Source organism: Pavona decussata, unplaced genomic scaffold, assembly GCF_977016875.1.
Source record: "Pavona decussata unplaced genomic scaffold, jaPavDecu1.1 SCAFFOLD_12, whole genome shotgun sequence".
NCBI lineage: Eukaryota > Metazoa > Cnidaria > Anthozoa > Scleractinia > Agariciidae > Pavona > Pavona decussata.
Genome location: NW_028145435.1, coordinates 692,622 through 706,806, shown reverse-complemented (window position 1 = coordinate 706,806; position 14,185 = coordinate 692,622). Strand labels below are relative to the sequence as shown.

At 39.5% G+C, this 14,185-nt stretch overlaps 2 protein-coding genes across 6 annotated transcripts in view; both read right to left on the bottom strand.

Annotated features, from left to right (window-relative positions):
- Positions 1-201: 201 nt before the first annotated feature.
- On the bottom strand, positions 202-2,196 carry LOC146487927 (uncharacterized). The gene has a single exon (XM_085124185.1). It carries the CDS (start codon positions 1,982-1,984, stop codon positions 374-376), a length of 1,611 nt encoding a protein of 536 aa, XP_084980311.1. The 5' UTR covers positions 1,985-2,196; the 3' UTR covers positions 202-373.
- Positions 2,197-10,863: 8,667 nt separating this feature from the next.
- The window catches only part of LOC146487925 (uncharacterized), a 44,354-nt gene continuing 41,032 nt past the window's right edge, over positions 10,864-14,185 (bottom strand). For all 5 annotated transcript variants that reach the window (XM_085125613.1, XM_085125583.1, XM_085125591.1 and 2 more), the window contains one exon: positions 10,864-12,425. In XM_085125613.1, the coding sequence (XP_084981739.1) occupies positions 12,097-12,425 (329 nt within the window). In that variant the 3' untranslated portion in view covers positions 10,864-12,096. The remainder of the gene's footprint in view (positions 12,426-14,185) is intronic.

Below are 14,185 nucleotides of genomic sequence, written 5' to 3'. Positions count from 1 at the left end.
TGTACGCAGATTAAGTAGTTGCGAAGTGAAAGCTTGAAAAAAAATTCAGGAATTGAATATAGGTGGATTGCATTGCCGCCATGTTGGTGGACAAAACAAAAGAATATTTGGTCACATAGTTTGCGTATAAAAATGGAAGTTAACTCCCAAAGCTGAGGAGAAAAATCTTATTATTCCTATCCACCAACTTGGCCGCCATGACGTCACAAGCAATCCTCCAACTCAAACCTGATTTTTGTTTTTCATGTTTACACTTGGCAACAACTTAAGCTGTGCAAATAACTGCGATGGTCATTCACTTATTATAGATTACTCCTTTTACCTCCTTAGATTGCCTTAGAACTAAATTAGGCTAAATTTAGTATCTTCGTTTTCAGGTGAAGGGCATTTCGCAAGTCTGCCTTAAGGACTCACGAAAGCGTTCACCGACAACTTCAAACAGGGTATTACTAGTCCAGATAGCTAATGGAACTGCATTTACAACTGCAACTAATATGTGTCTTTTCCACTGTCTTCGCCAAACAGCCATGACAGCCATATTCTGAAAGTGAGTCTCAATGCCTAGAGACAGGCTTGTGAAAAACCACTCAATGACTAGCTGAACTGAAACATGGACGGCAAAAGATTGTATTAAAGTTTGAAGGGAAATGTTTTGTAGGTAAATAAGTTGATACAAGTATAAGTAACCGTTAACAGCTACAATTGCAGTTGATTCAGACAACATGCTCATGATGGCGATATCAGCCATTAGTCTCTCACGGCGAGGAGTGCGAAAACTTCCCCAAGGAGCTGATCGTCTTTTCCGTAGAGTGTGACAGGCGTGATCAATGAAAACCATTGTGCTTCGTTCTACGACTTCTGCAGCGCCGTGAATTATTCCAAGAATAGCGATGGATCTTAAGCTGTCAAGTTCTGCTTGTAAAACCCTAAAAATAACCGCTGAACCGATATACAGTGGAGCCAACAAAACGTAAGAATATGTTGGATGAGTAATGTTATATAACCGCTGAACACAAATTCGGGTGATTGCTTTGAAGATGACGGCAATGAGAGGAGAAAATATGGCGATTAGTAGTTTGCCTTCTTTATTTTCTTCGCTGTAAACAGGATAAAGATTTCCGGCTATTAAGCTACCGACAATGAGAGGTAAACAGCCTGGTACGATCATTTGGAAGAACAGCGTCAACTTCTGTTTTGTTGACCGAGGGCAGAAGTGATTCGTGATAATGTAGACTTGCAAACACACACTTATTAGAAAAAGGGCATTGAGTGGATTCTTATTAGAAATCTTGGAGTGAGATATTCCGAGGAGTTGTAAAGAAACACGATAAAGAGTGTCCAAACAGTATGTCAGGAAACACAACAAGAGAAGTCGTCCTCTCACCCCAGTTAACTGGAATGGGCGAAAAAGAAATAAGATATTTGCAAAGTACCAAATGTAAAGAAAGGCACAGGAAATGACACTTGAAATTGTTCTCGTCCATTGTACTTGTACTGGAATTAACTCTTTTGGTTGAAATTCACAGTTATGCTCAATTTTGTAACAGAGAAAAGAAGTCACTATGTATACTGTACCAATAAAGCAAGCGGTTAGAAGTGAAATCAGAGCTCCCATGTACAACGATTTACACACTGTTCGGATAGCGGACGGTCTAAATCGCTTCCACGCCATGGCTTTATCTTCATCTTTCTGATCACCCGGGGTTTCTTCGTTTTCCTCGGGTGTGCACGCATCGATAACCCTTACATGAAGATGCCTAGAGGTTAGATAGTCCAAACATGTGGCCTCTCTGTCGCTGTATTCTTGGTAAATAAGTTCATCAGCAGGACGGTAATACCATTCTCGGCCTGTGCTTTCTAGAGGATTGTATCCAAAAGACTCTGCAGTGAATTCAGGTTCTTCTGGATTGTAGTGCTCTGTCACGCCTCTTGTAAAACTGAACACGACGTGACCAAACACCTCTATCAGTGTACTGCTACTCATTTGAACGAACCTGGCACTTCCAGCTTTGTAGTCCTGGCCTCCAAAAAAACTTACCTTTTATCCGTTCTTGCTCCGGAAATATCGCTGAAGCATAATATTGCTGTTTCGGTATTGCTTTTGTAGTGCGCATACATTAACTTGGTACAAGCAAAGACATTTTATTTTGTGTGTAGGTTTTCCTCATCTATTCAATCATCATCATCATTGTCATCATATCGTCCTAAAATTCTTTATTTAAACTGGAATCTGAAGTAGTTCTACGGGCTAGTGTCTTAGAGTAAAATAAAATATTACAGTGTGACAAAAGTAAGTATGTATTAAATTAACTCTGCTTCATCTGTATGTGCTGATGACCAGCTAACATCCTGTTTAAATCTTTGTCTTTATCATTCATTCATTCATTCCAACCGGATACAATACTGCCTTCCCAGCCAAGAGTAGAAAAGAACAAGCAATTGAGAACATTAGGTTGCCTTATTCCCGAAAGGGGAGCAAGAGTTTTCGCAAAACGTATCAACCTCGTGGTTAGGAGTTAGCTATGCTATTCCTGTAAACAGCTGGTTTGATTCGAAGGAAAGCCCCACACATATTGAGAACTATTATTGTACTTTTATATCGCTGAAAGAACGTAAACTGTTTCATTTTCTCGTAGCTTATTTTGAACACGCAGCATACTCTGACTGGTCTGCGTACATGTTAGCTCTTGCTAGAAATAGCGTGCTTTTGTTGTCGACAGGATTTCTTTATTTGATATGTGGTATCATGAATGGTTTGCTATAGCTCTTTTTAGAGGGCTTGTGGTTTTGAATCAGCGTTTGCCTTCCAGTGAAAAGATCATTCGTTTTAAAGCTTCAGGTGCTGCAGATACAAGAAATTTTAAAAACGTTCATCTGAATACTCGACATTTAGTTGTCTTGCTTTTGGGTCAGAAAAAGTAAGTTTTCTCTCCCCCCCCCCCCCCCCTCCTCCCCCTCCCACGGGAGGCTTGTAAATAGTCTCCTGGTGTAATAAACTCAGCATTGCAAATGGATTTACCGAGAGGATGGAGGTACGGGAACAATGATTTCTGGAAAGGGCTTTCGAAAAACGTATCGATCTCGTGTTGTTAAGTTAGCCATATTTTTTTCTATGAACAACACCTTTGATTCGCAGCCAGTTGTCCCGCACCAGTTGGGATTCTATTCTTGTGCCCTTGTTAGTGTAAATTTAGAAATGACCAATTTATGCTTTTATAAATATAAGCCCGAAAGAGTGTAAACTGTTTCATTTTGTTGTAGCTGTTTTAAATTAGGAATTTTATATGATTTCTCCTCCTAGAAATAGCGTGCTATTATTGTCTACTGGATTTCTTTATTTTATATCTGGCATCATGAAATTTTAAAACGGTCATCTGAATACATGATGTTTAGTTGTCTTGCTTTTAGACCAGAAGGATGAATTCAGCTTTTTTGTAGGTTCTTTATATTTGTGCTCAAGTATTCTCTCATCAACCCCCCTCCCCCCTCCTACGCAAATGGGTTTAAGCAGGGGAAGGAGGTACGGGAACAATGATTTCCCCACACGTAAGAATAGAGATAACAAAAAATGGAGTTTGTCCCAAGGCTTTTGGCTATGAATGAAGATTTAACCACGCTCTTGTTTAAAGCCCAGATCAATTCCCGAACCCATCTAAAATTGACCCTTGATCTGTTGGTAATCCACTCGTATGTTTCCATTCTTTCCGAAGTATGCAATTTTAAAATTATTTGAAATGGTTGTGTACCAAACCACTGTGAATGCGCAGTGGTGTAGTTGTAAGCGCGTTGGACTTTCGATGGGATGGTTGGAAGATTGGAGGGTCGGTGGTTCCAGGCTAGGTTGGTGTCTTCATTTCTGTGTTGTTTCGTTAGATAAGAAACTTTCTTCCACATTGTCTCTCTTCACCCAGGTGAATACCGGTGACATAATGCGATGGACTAGCGTCTCATCCAAGGATGAATACAAATACTCCTTTTTTTTTATATGCTATTGAAACCGGGTTAACCGGTTAGTTCTTGGCCTTGCTCCGAGAGGTTTTTCTTCGGGTACTCCTGTTTTCCCTTCTCCTCAAAAACCAACACTTCTAAATTCCAATTCGATCTGGAAAATGTCCCCAAATAGTTCTCTGCGCTAAATACATCGACACTCATTGACACTTGAATAAAGTGATTTATTTATTTTTAACCTCCGGCCATGTGGGCCACTTAGGCTCGCAGTACGACGTTACCTTACCTTTAGTTACCTGCCAAAGCACTGCATTGAAAACTTTCCAGTATTAATTTTCACTTTTAGATACACCCGCATTCAGCAGTACTTTTTAACCAGTGTATTTTCTAACTGGATGTCCTAGCTTTTAGCTGTGAATTCATTTCGGAGTCGAAATTTAAGCAAACGTTCTATTCAGTTGAGTAGCTGATTCTCTGTTTTCGTGACTGTTCAGGGAAAAGAAATTGCTGTGAGTATCTACACGTTCACATGGTAGACCCTTGTTACAGTCCAAAACTTCGAATTCGTTCCTGAACGAGATGGAAATCCTACACCACATTCACTTAAGGGGGCAATACACCTAAATTTGAATGAAATTTGAAGAGGTTTAAGAGGGGATAGAGGAAAGAAAATGATTTTTGGAACACTAACGGACAGTTGATACCCACGCAAGAGCACCCCAGGTTGCTAGTAGACTAACTTGGTATCCGTCTATTAATTATTTACTTCAAATTCCAATTTTAAAACTTTACTAAATCTTCAAAATTTCTTATTTTTCTTTATTTTACCAATCTTTCCAGCAAAACTACTCCTCCCATATATACCCAAGCATCACCCAAAAATTCACAAAATACCTCACAATACTGATTCACGATATGATGATAGGGTTTTTGGATTCCTTGAAACGCGAACGAGATATTTCTATTAAAGCCATGTTAAGTGGCGGAAAACCGCAGCCTTTGCGGGCGTTTAAGTTTGTTTTGAAATCCGCTATTGTTAAATGGCGAACACTCATTGGTCAACTATTTTTATCGATTCCCGCCGTGTTCTTGCCTGGTCGCCGTGCATACGAATTTGTGGAGTGAAAGCCCAGGTATTTTGATTGAAAGCACAAGTAAAGGAAGTAGATGAATTATTTGAACCAGGATCACCTCAGGAAGTAAATACTTACGAGTCTATCGTTGATGCGAACGAAGGCGAAAACTCTGAAGACGCGGAGGTATGTGTCAAAATATCTCCACGTGGAAACATTCATTCAGTGTCGGAATGTTTGCCTCAGAAGTTTTTGCGTAAAACTGTTTGCTTATCCTTTACCATTTTTGTCTCAATAGAACACCAGAGACAGGTCAACAGAAGTAACATGCTCTTGTAAAGGAGCATGTGTTAAGAAGCGTGGACGAGGGCACTGTTTGTGCAAAGCGGCGAGCATGGATTGCTCCGCCCGAGGTGTCGTTGCAATCAGACGAAATGTAAAAACAGGGTAAGCTCTGGCAACTTAAGCTTCTCCATCCTTAAAAAGTTTATGTTTATTTCGTTATATCTTATTTTCCAGGCAAGTGGGAATGCGGAACCCGCAGGAAGCGGCGAAAATGTGGCCATCAACCCTGATGAAGAAGTACACTTCCACAACGAAGTGCAGTCCTCCGAAGCTCAAATGCAGGTAGGCAGATGATAGCAAAGGTGTTTTGTTTAATGATTAGAAGAAGTTAAAAAAGAACTCAAAATATAGCTTTCAAACGGACATGCTTTCCACCCACATTTACTGCTGAATCGAAGACTACATCTCAGCTGACTATTCATAATATTTATATGCAAAGTATACAAAACAGACATTATGCCCGGGGGGATTACTTGGGTCAACACCCCATCATACTCAATTCTGTGGCCAATTATCTACCCCATCGTAGTCACTTTTGTGAAAATGTCAAGTTCACGGTCCCTACTTTCAACCCAACCCCCCAAGAAAAAAATGCTCGCCAGAATATTCTTACCCCACTGCAGCAACTCTATTCAAAATGCAGTCCCAATGTATTCAGTCCAGTTGTGATAATGCTACCCCATCCACCGGTACACTCCTATTAGTAGGAGTAGCCTATTACTTGGAAGTATCACCCAATTATGCCAGAAACCAACATTTCGTGCAATAAAAACCTGTGAACATGCAAAATGCTTTATTTTGGATAGATGGCAAATATACTTATTGGTCAAGTTTCACTCTGGTGGTTAACCAGTCCTCATCTTTCACGTCGACGTATTTTTAGACCTTGAAATATATACTTTTTAAATTCAGGAATTTTTGGCTCCTCTCCTTTGAGAAGACATAGAATATCTTCTAAGAAACGTACTGGCAATGGGAAGAGGCAGTTTGGACTCTGCAAAGAAGCTGTTGCCAAAGAATATTTGTCTATTACATACCAACATATCGTAACAGTGCCTAAAGGCCCGTTTACACCTTAAAAGAGAAAGAACGGCTCGGTTAGAAACAAGTACCGGTTCCAGACGAAATTTCCCGTTTACACGTAGAAATTCTGTAATGTACCTAACAGAAAAAGGCACGGTACTTGAGAGCCCCTTGGAACGGGTACTAGACCGTTTAAACGTTGTTTTCTTCGAGACCGGTAACGATGGAGCCCGCAATAATTAAACAAAACTGCTTCGATTAGTTGTTCATATGCGCTTAATTACACATACAGTACACTGTGCGTATCTCCGACTATCATAGATTTACAATCACTTTTCTGGTTTCTTCTGGAAGAGAACACGAAATTCATGTTTGACAGCGCGAGTGATTCTTCAAAGAAATGCTTCTGAGAGAATGTACCGAATTAGGAGAAAAACAAGGCTTACGGTTCTCCTATTAACAGCCCTTGTATCGCACTTCACAGTCGAACGGAGCTTGTGGCAAATTCCAAGAAGAAGCGCTCAGGGTTTGATCTTAGCACTTACTCTGACGATCAATGGTATGCTAAACAACTGACGTGGAGTACTACGGGCTCAGAAAAAACGTAACAGAACGGTACCGAAAAAAGGGCGAGCGTTTACATGTTGAAAAGAAAACAAAAATGTGGGTACGGAACCGTTTTTTATCGGTTCCGTTCCGAAAGGGGTCCATAGCCGCCTATGGACCTTTTTAGGAACGGAACGGATAAGAATGGAACGGGTCAAGTACTGTTAACACGTCAAATTTTGTCGGAGCCGTTCATCTTTTTATCCGAGCCGTTCCAATTTTTTCGGTCGTGTAAACGGCCCTTAAGTTGCGCTACACAGATGTCCAAAGACTGACAAAAGAGAAATATATATCGGTGCTTTCCATTTGAAGTAACTTTAGCTATAAGCCCCGAAACGTCGAAAAATTTACAAGGGGCAAGTTATCCAACTTTGTGGTTGACAGGCTGGGTACGTTGGTTTATATGTGGACACAAAAAAGAAACTCAATAAAAAAAATGCAAAAACAATTATGCATGAGCGTGCAATAACAAGGGCCAAGATGTTGAGCTACACGTGTGAAGTGTTTTTTAAACTGGCCTCGGAAAAGATACTGTACTCGTGGAGGCTTTAGAGGGAGATACTGCATCTTCATTGCCAAAGTAGCTGGGAGATAACTTTGACCTTGTTATTCATAAATCTACTTTACCCGGCTCTCAGTGCTGGTATAAGTGCAAGTAACTTACACCGATACTTTTCGTTATAGAGAGATTTAGCTTCGCGTTTACGGCTCTCGCCAAACGGGAAACGTCAAGCCGCTGTTTGTTCTAAAATGTATAAACTTGTGTTTCTCGTACTCACTTCTCTCTTTTTCGTGTTTGCTCGGTAGCTGTCGCCTACTGGGTGGGGATAAGCTTAAACCAAAAAAGCCGGCTTCATTGTTTTTCATCAAAGAGAAAATTTCAGGCTGGCGTTTGCCGTTTACCGTAAACGCGATGCTAAATCTCTCTTAATATACACCGAATGCAAATATGGCGGACCACTCGGACGGCCCGGAACTAGTAGCATGGAAGCGAGGCCAGTAAGTATGTGACTTGGTTTGTTTTGACTACGCTTCTTGTGTTGTTCTGTAGATTCTTCGTGATTTAAAGCTCCAATCCTTACCTTTTGTAGAAAGCTCGTTCGATCGATAAATTTTTGTCCGCCTGGTAGTTGAAGGACATCATGAAGTCTGGATACTCGCAAGTCACCAGCATCTCTCGAAGAAATGAGACATGCTCTGCTCGTTTGGGTGCTGAAAGTGCTTATTAGCACTCGAGGTGAAAAATCGGCATTCCAAGGCAGGTCGACCCAGGCGGCGAGTCTATGAGCAGGTCTTCTCTAAAAACCATACCGACGTGAGTTGTGGTTCATTTGCCAAGCGTTGCCGTGTTCGAAGTTTCGGAATTAAGACCTGCTTTTAGACTTATAAAATATTTTCAAAATGGCGGGACGGGGCTAACGCTACGTGTTGTCATCTAATTTCCCATGATGCATTGCAAGATGATATGCCTGTGATATGCCTTTGACAGCGGTTTCTTCGCTACATACATATGAACACGAGGAAAGGAAAGTCACGGATTCAATAAAAATAGGGGAAGAAGTGGAATAACTGGACTTGTGCGGTGCAGAAATAGGAAATAGCCATTTCCGTTTGTTTTCCGCTATGAGTGGAAAGAAAAGACATGTACAGACTCTGACCTAATTACAAAGCAGCCCATGGTGGATCCAGTATAGAGGGTCACTTTACACTTAACTTTCTTGGTGCGATGAAAGAATTGACGTATACTTTCCTATATGGCTAGCATTTCTTTAAAATATTCATTTTAGGTCTCGATTAGGGTCACGCGAACAGTACTCAATGTATGATGTCATGAAAAGTATTTTTCACTGTAGCGTTCCGTTCAATGGTAAAAACCTCAAACTTTCGTCGTTATCTCATTTAATAAATCACTTTCCATCTGATTTTATACTTACATGCGATTTATGGGATTTCTATTTAACAATTAGATTATGAGCTCGAGATTTCTATCGCGTGATAGTTGATGAGGGCGAAGCCCGAATCAACTATCACGCATAGAAATCGAGAGCGAATAATCTAATTGTTTTAGTATAAATCTACTAGTCGCTCAAAACTAAACAAGTAAATTATCTATTTCCTCATCGCAGACACTTCGAAAATGCGAAGAAGCGGGCGCCATTTTGTTGAAAATCGCTACTCACTATCTATCACAGAATAGATAGCGAGTAGCGTAGCCAATCAGAGAACGGCATTCGTGATAGAACACTAGTAGATTTATACTAATAAGCGTTATTAAGGAATTGATATTGTTACGTGACCTTTTTTCGTATATTTTAGCTAAATTATTCAATATGGACACAGTTCGTGGCACGTTTCGAAAATGTCACGTTCCGATAAAAGAACTGATAACACGTTTGATCAATAACTGTCTAATTTCTAGTGGAATTTAAAACTCCAAACGTTAGAAATTAGCCAAAGATTCTGGGTCACGTGACCAAAAAATGAAACCCACTCAGCTAAAAAAATGGTCAGTATTGGTTTTTACTTTCGCCTGCAAAAGATCGCATGGATTGAACAAAAGTATGCATAACAAGAATAAAAAGAAGGTTCATTACACAACGGAGAAGTCGGGGAAATAACCACGAGGTCTTACGTCCTAGCGTTAGTCAGCGTACTTCTCCATTACCGCTAAATATCATTTTATCGTGACCAACACTATCTTACATTATGAAGTGAAATGCTTCTTACAGATTGAAATGTGTATACATTGCAGCACTGGCATTTTTAGCTTCAAATTCTTGCCTTAACCTACAACATCCCCTTACGTTTAAGCCTAACGCTGCTACCCCTAAACAACTATCCCTGAGTTAGACCCTAACCCTGACAATAATCTTAACCCTAGGCTGTAACCTAACCCTAACCCGACAATCGAACCCTAACCAAAAACTTAATCTAAACCTAAACCTAACCCTAACCCCGAAATCTCCCCTAAATTGTTCTGAACATCAGACCGTAAAAGTGATGATTAAACGCTGGTGAGTGCTAAAAAGGCAATCCTCATAGTGTTGCAAGAACTATTATAAATGCCCTTCTCAGCTCATTTGAGGAACGAGGGGACAATAAATATTACTTTTAGCTGAACTATGAGACGTCTTGTAGAAACCATTTCAGGCATTTGCCATACACCCTGTCCAAATCCCACAAAACTGGACGAGTTGGTGAAACGAATTCTTTTATCATTGAAGAATAAGGTTAAAAACGATGTAAATTTGATTGAACCAGTCAAACTTTAGACATCTAGTATCTTTTGAGTGTTGAAATATCAAAGTAGCTCTTTCCGTTAATCTGTACAAAGTAAGGTTCTGCCTTTTGTATTTGTAGACTGCTGCGAGAATGGCGCAGAAAAAATAGACAGAATGCTCTGGCGTGGAGAGCGGCTTACCTCAGTGTGTATGCCCTGTTCGCTCTATTAGTTTTCTCTTACGTCAGCCCCTGTTTTTGTTACCATTTAGTCTGAAGAACAGGCGTTATTTATTTATTTATTTATTTATTTTTTGCTACATTTTTCAGGCTAGCTGAGGCAAACGCGCGAGTCACAAGCGAACCGAGAGTCACGCGCGACGGGAAGGGTGTGACTCGCGCTCTGCGCTTTTCTCCGCTCGCTTGAATAATAAAAAAAAGAAAAAACGCATGTTCTGTAGTGTGAGAGTACATTTTTCCGGCTTCTGCGGGAAATACGCGGAAACTGCAACGAAGACTAGACAGGAACGCAACGGGGAAAATTTCACTCAATTGGGAGCACTCGCTCGCAGGGAGAAACTGTCACTTCTCAAGGTGGTACCAGGATCTAGCCACGAACTGGACAGAACTTCAGCAACAGAAACGAGAATTTGGTCCAACAGAGCTTTATTCTGACTCAACTTGTAATTCGAAGGAACATTGTACAACAAGGGTTTATATGAGCTTGTACATGGATTTTTTTTTTTTTTACAAGGTGCTATTCGCGTGTCAATAGAATTAAATGAAAAACCATTAAGAGCGGAACAAGAGTCTTTGTACTGGATAGCGAACTAAATTAAAATTGTCGCTTACGGTTCAACATTGTGAGTCCAGCTTGGAAAACTAATATTAGCGGCAAACGCCTTTCTGAATACACTAAATTACAACTAAAAAATCTTAATGAATCCAACGACAAACGAACAGCTGTGAGTTGAGCACATCTACACCTCTAACGAGAACTAATTCAACTAGGAAATAACAGGACAGCTTGATTTACTAGCTGTAAATTAATCGTATAGAAAGCTATTTTCTTCTAAAGGTAAACGAAACCAGCTCCATGCAAAAGTAATTTTAAACTTAGCGAACTAAAGAAGGTAATTGTCGGCTTAAGTTTAGTACAATACTTCCGAATCCTCAAGGGACAAAAGAAATGCTACTTTAGCTTCACAAGTTGTTGACATTTTGCTTCTGTTGTTTTTTTAAAGTTTCAGAGAACAAGAAAACAGCGAATATCTTAAAGCGATTTAACTTCTTGCAGCGAAAGCGAGTAAATAATTTGCAAGAAGACCCAACTCCTTTCTTTTTATGATTAAATATGTTAAATTACGGACCATCAACTTGTAATGAATAGCCTATTTCTTATGCAAGATATATTTTTCTTTGTGCTACGATCAAAGTTTTGTGCTGAATATTTAAGCTCCTAATTCCGTGCAAAACTGCAAAATCCCCCGTAACAGTAGGCTAGTACCAGTTAATCTATAATGACAGACCCCTTCAGAGCAAACCAAGCATACTGTGCCGTCGGTTTACTTAGTCAAAAGAAAAGTGCAAAAAAAATACATTTAAATAAAAACGAAATTAAAGAAAGAAATTCCTGATCTGCGGAGAAAAGAAAAAAGAAAAAACAAAACAAAAACAAAACAAAACAAAAAAACCTGATGTGGGAAGAAGACGGCCTCTCAGAGTTAAGGCAGTTGTCTAAGCGGAAATGAAAAAGAGGAGATACTAAGGCGAGATCGGGAGAACTGAGAATAACAAACATTGGGAGTCATCATCATTTTAAACTTTAAATATTTCAAGGGTCGGTCGGTTAACGGGAGGCACAGTATATTGTTTGTTTGTCCTAAGTGGTTGTTTCGTAGAATACCTCAACATCAGTGATAAGGAACGTGTTGCTTCCTGCATAAAATGTACAGGTATGACCAGATGAAGAATACCCTGGAGGGAGGGGGTAAGTGTGGCCACAATTGGTGTAAGAAATTGGGCTGCTCCTTGCGTTTTCTTGTACGTGGATGTCGTGTCCGGCACCAAACATTGGTCCGTGATGAAAGCATGGGTATATAGCGTAACTGGTTTTCTCTGACTTGATCGGCAGCTTAACAGGAGCGTAGCCATTGATGTTATACAGTGAGAAGATAAATGATTTACTGGATGAAACATAACGGCAATGAGCTAGAAAAGGAAAACAAACAACAGTTGGCTTACCATTATTGTGGAAATATATTTTTATATATAGATAAGGGTTAGTTTCTAAAGAAACTGTGGTGTTGGGTCGGTGGGGGAGTGGAAACGAGTATTTGGTTTTATCATCTAAGGTAATTCTGCCGCCGTAGAGAGATTCTAGAGCTCTGGAATCTTTTTACAGTGGATAAATCACCTTATCAACTTAGTTAATAAAAACAAATTTATATTTTTTTATAATTCAAATTACATATTGACATGATTTCATTACATTTTAGCCTAATTATATAGTGTCATCCTCTAACACAAAATAAATTCCTAATTACTTAATTGCATAATACGTAACTGCTGTTTTATCTGAACGACGATTAACCAGGAAAAAAATTGAAAAGTTTAGTTGAGAAATTGGAAATGACTGCAAAGGTAACTGATAGCCAAATAAAGCGAAAACAACACTACGAAAGAATTTTTTTTAATTTTTGGCTGTTGTTTCACTCGGTCTGCGATCCTTAGAACGTTTCTGGAAGACTAAGGAAACAAATGTTGTACCGTCAAGTGGTCACGGCTGAAATGTTGATTGAAGATGTAAATAATCCAGATGAAGAAAACAAAATCACTCCTAGTTTCGCTCTTTGTATATTTTGTCCGTAAATATTTTTTTCTTTGATGTCACTGGATAAAAATATAAAATCGTACTGCGAGAGTAAGTAGTCCACACGGCCGAATACTTTAGCAGAAACAACTGGGAGTATTGCTAGTACTCCCCCTGGATGGGGTGTTAGTCCATCGTACAGTTACTCCCAGCAGTATGTCGAATTCAAATTACCCATTTATAGACCTGAGTGAAGAGAGATAATGCAGGGAAGAGTTTCTTGTCTAACGGAAACGACACAAAAATGAAGAAACCAACCCAACCTCGAACCACCGACCGTCCGATCCGTGCGACCTGGTAACTACTACATCATCGCGCCTCAACAGATTTCTCTGGATGACCTTTCTTTGTGACCATGATCGCGTCACACTATTAGTTGATAAAGCGTTCCGTATTGTTTCAGTTTTTCTCGAAATTTAAGTCAATTTTGTACCCTTTTCCTGTTTTAAATGTGGTTAATCATTTGTTACTCAACGTTTGTTCAGCATTGGTACAAACATCCTTATCACAATTTTTTTCCTCGATTACGCGCTATCTTTCAGGACAGCTCTCAAGCGCCCGTCCCCGATTAAGCGCCTTCTTCATTTACGCACTCCCTCGGCCCAGTACATCCTTCTTAAGGTCATTCCCCTAAAATAGAACCTACACTCAGATTTTTTCCAAACTTTGCCCATGTGTGGTTCACTATATGTAAACTACAAAAATGAAAAAAAAAGAGGGGGTCCCCATGCTTGTTCTTCAGCAACAAAGCATTGAAATATGTTAATTTCTGCATGTTTAGACAAAAAGGACTATAATAGAGCATTTGCCAAAAACAGGAATTATTTTCTGAAGAGAGCAGTTAACGGCTCATTTCATAGAATTTTTTCCTTGTTCATAAATCATTTTCAATGTGAAATCTGTGTGAAAACTATTCCTAACCAGTACTACTGAGATATTCAACAAAATAATCTAATTCCTTACTTCTGAAGCTAGACCAAAATGTCCATTGGCTAGATATTAGGTGCAAAATTTGATATTTCTAACACTAGGATTTTCCTTAAATTTTCACAGTAGTTAGTAAACGATATTGTGGTTAGAAATCTGAAAAGAGAAAATA

Coding starts and splice junctions, on each gene's coding strand:
- LOC146487927 (XM_085124185.1), bottom strand. CDS start 1,984: ATGAGTAGCAGTACACTGATAGAGGTGTTTGGTCACGTCGTGTTCAGT.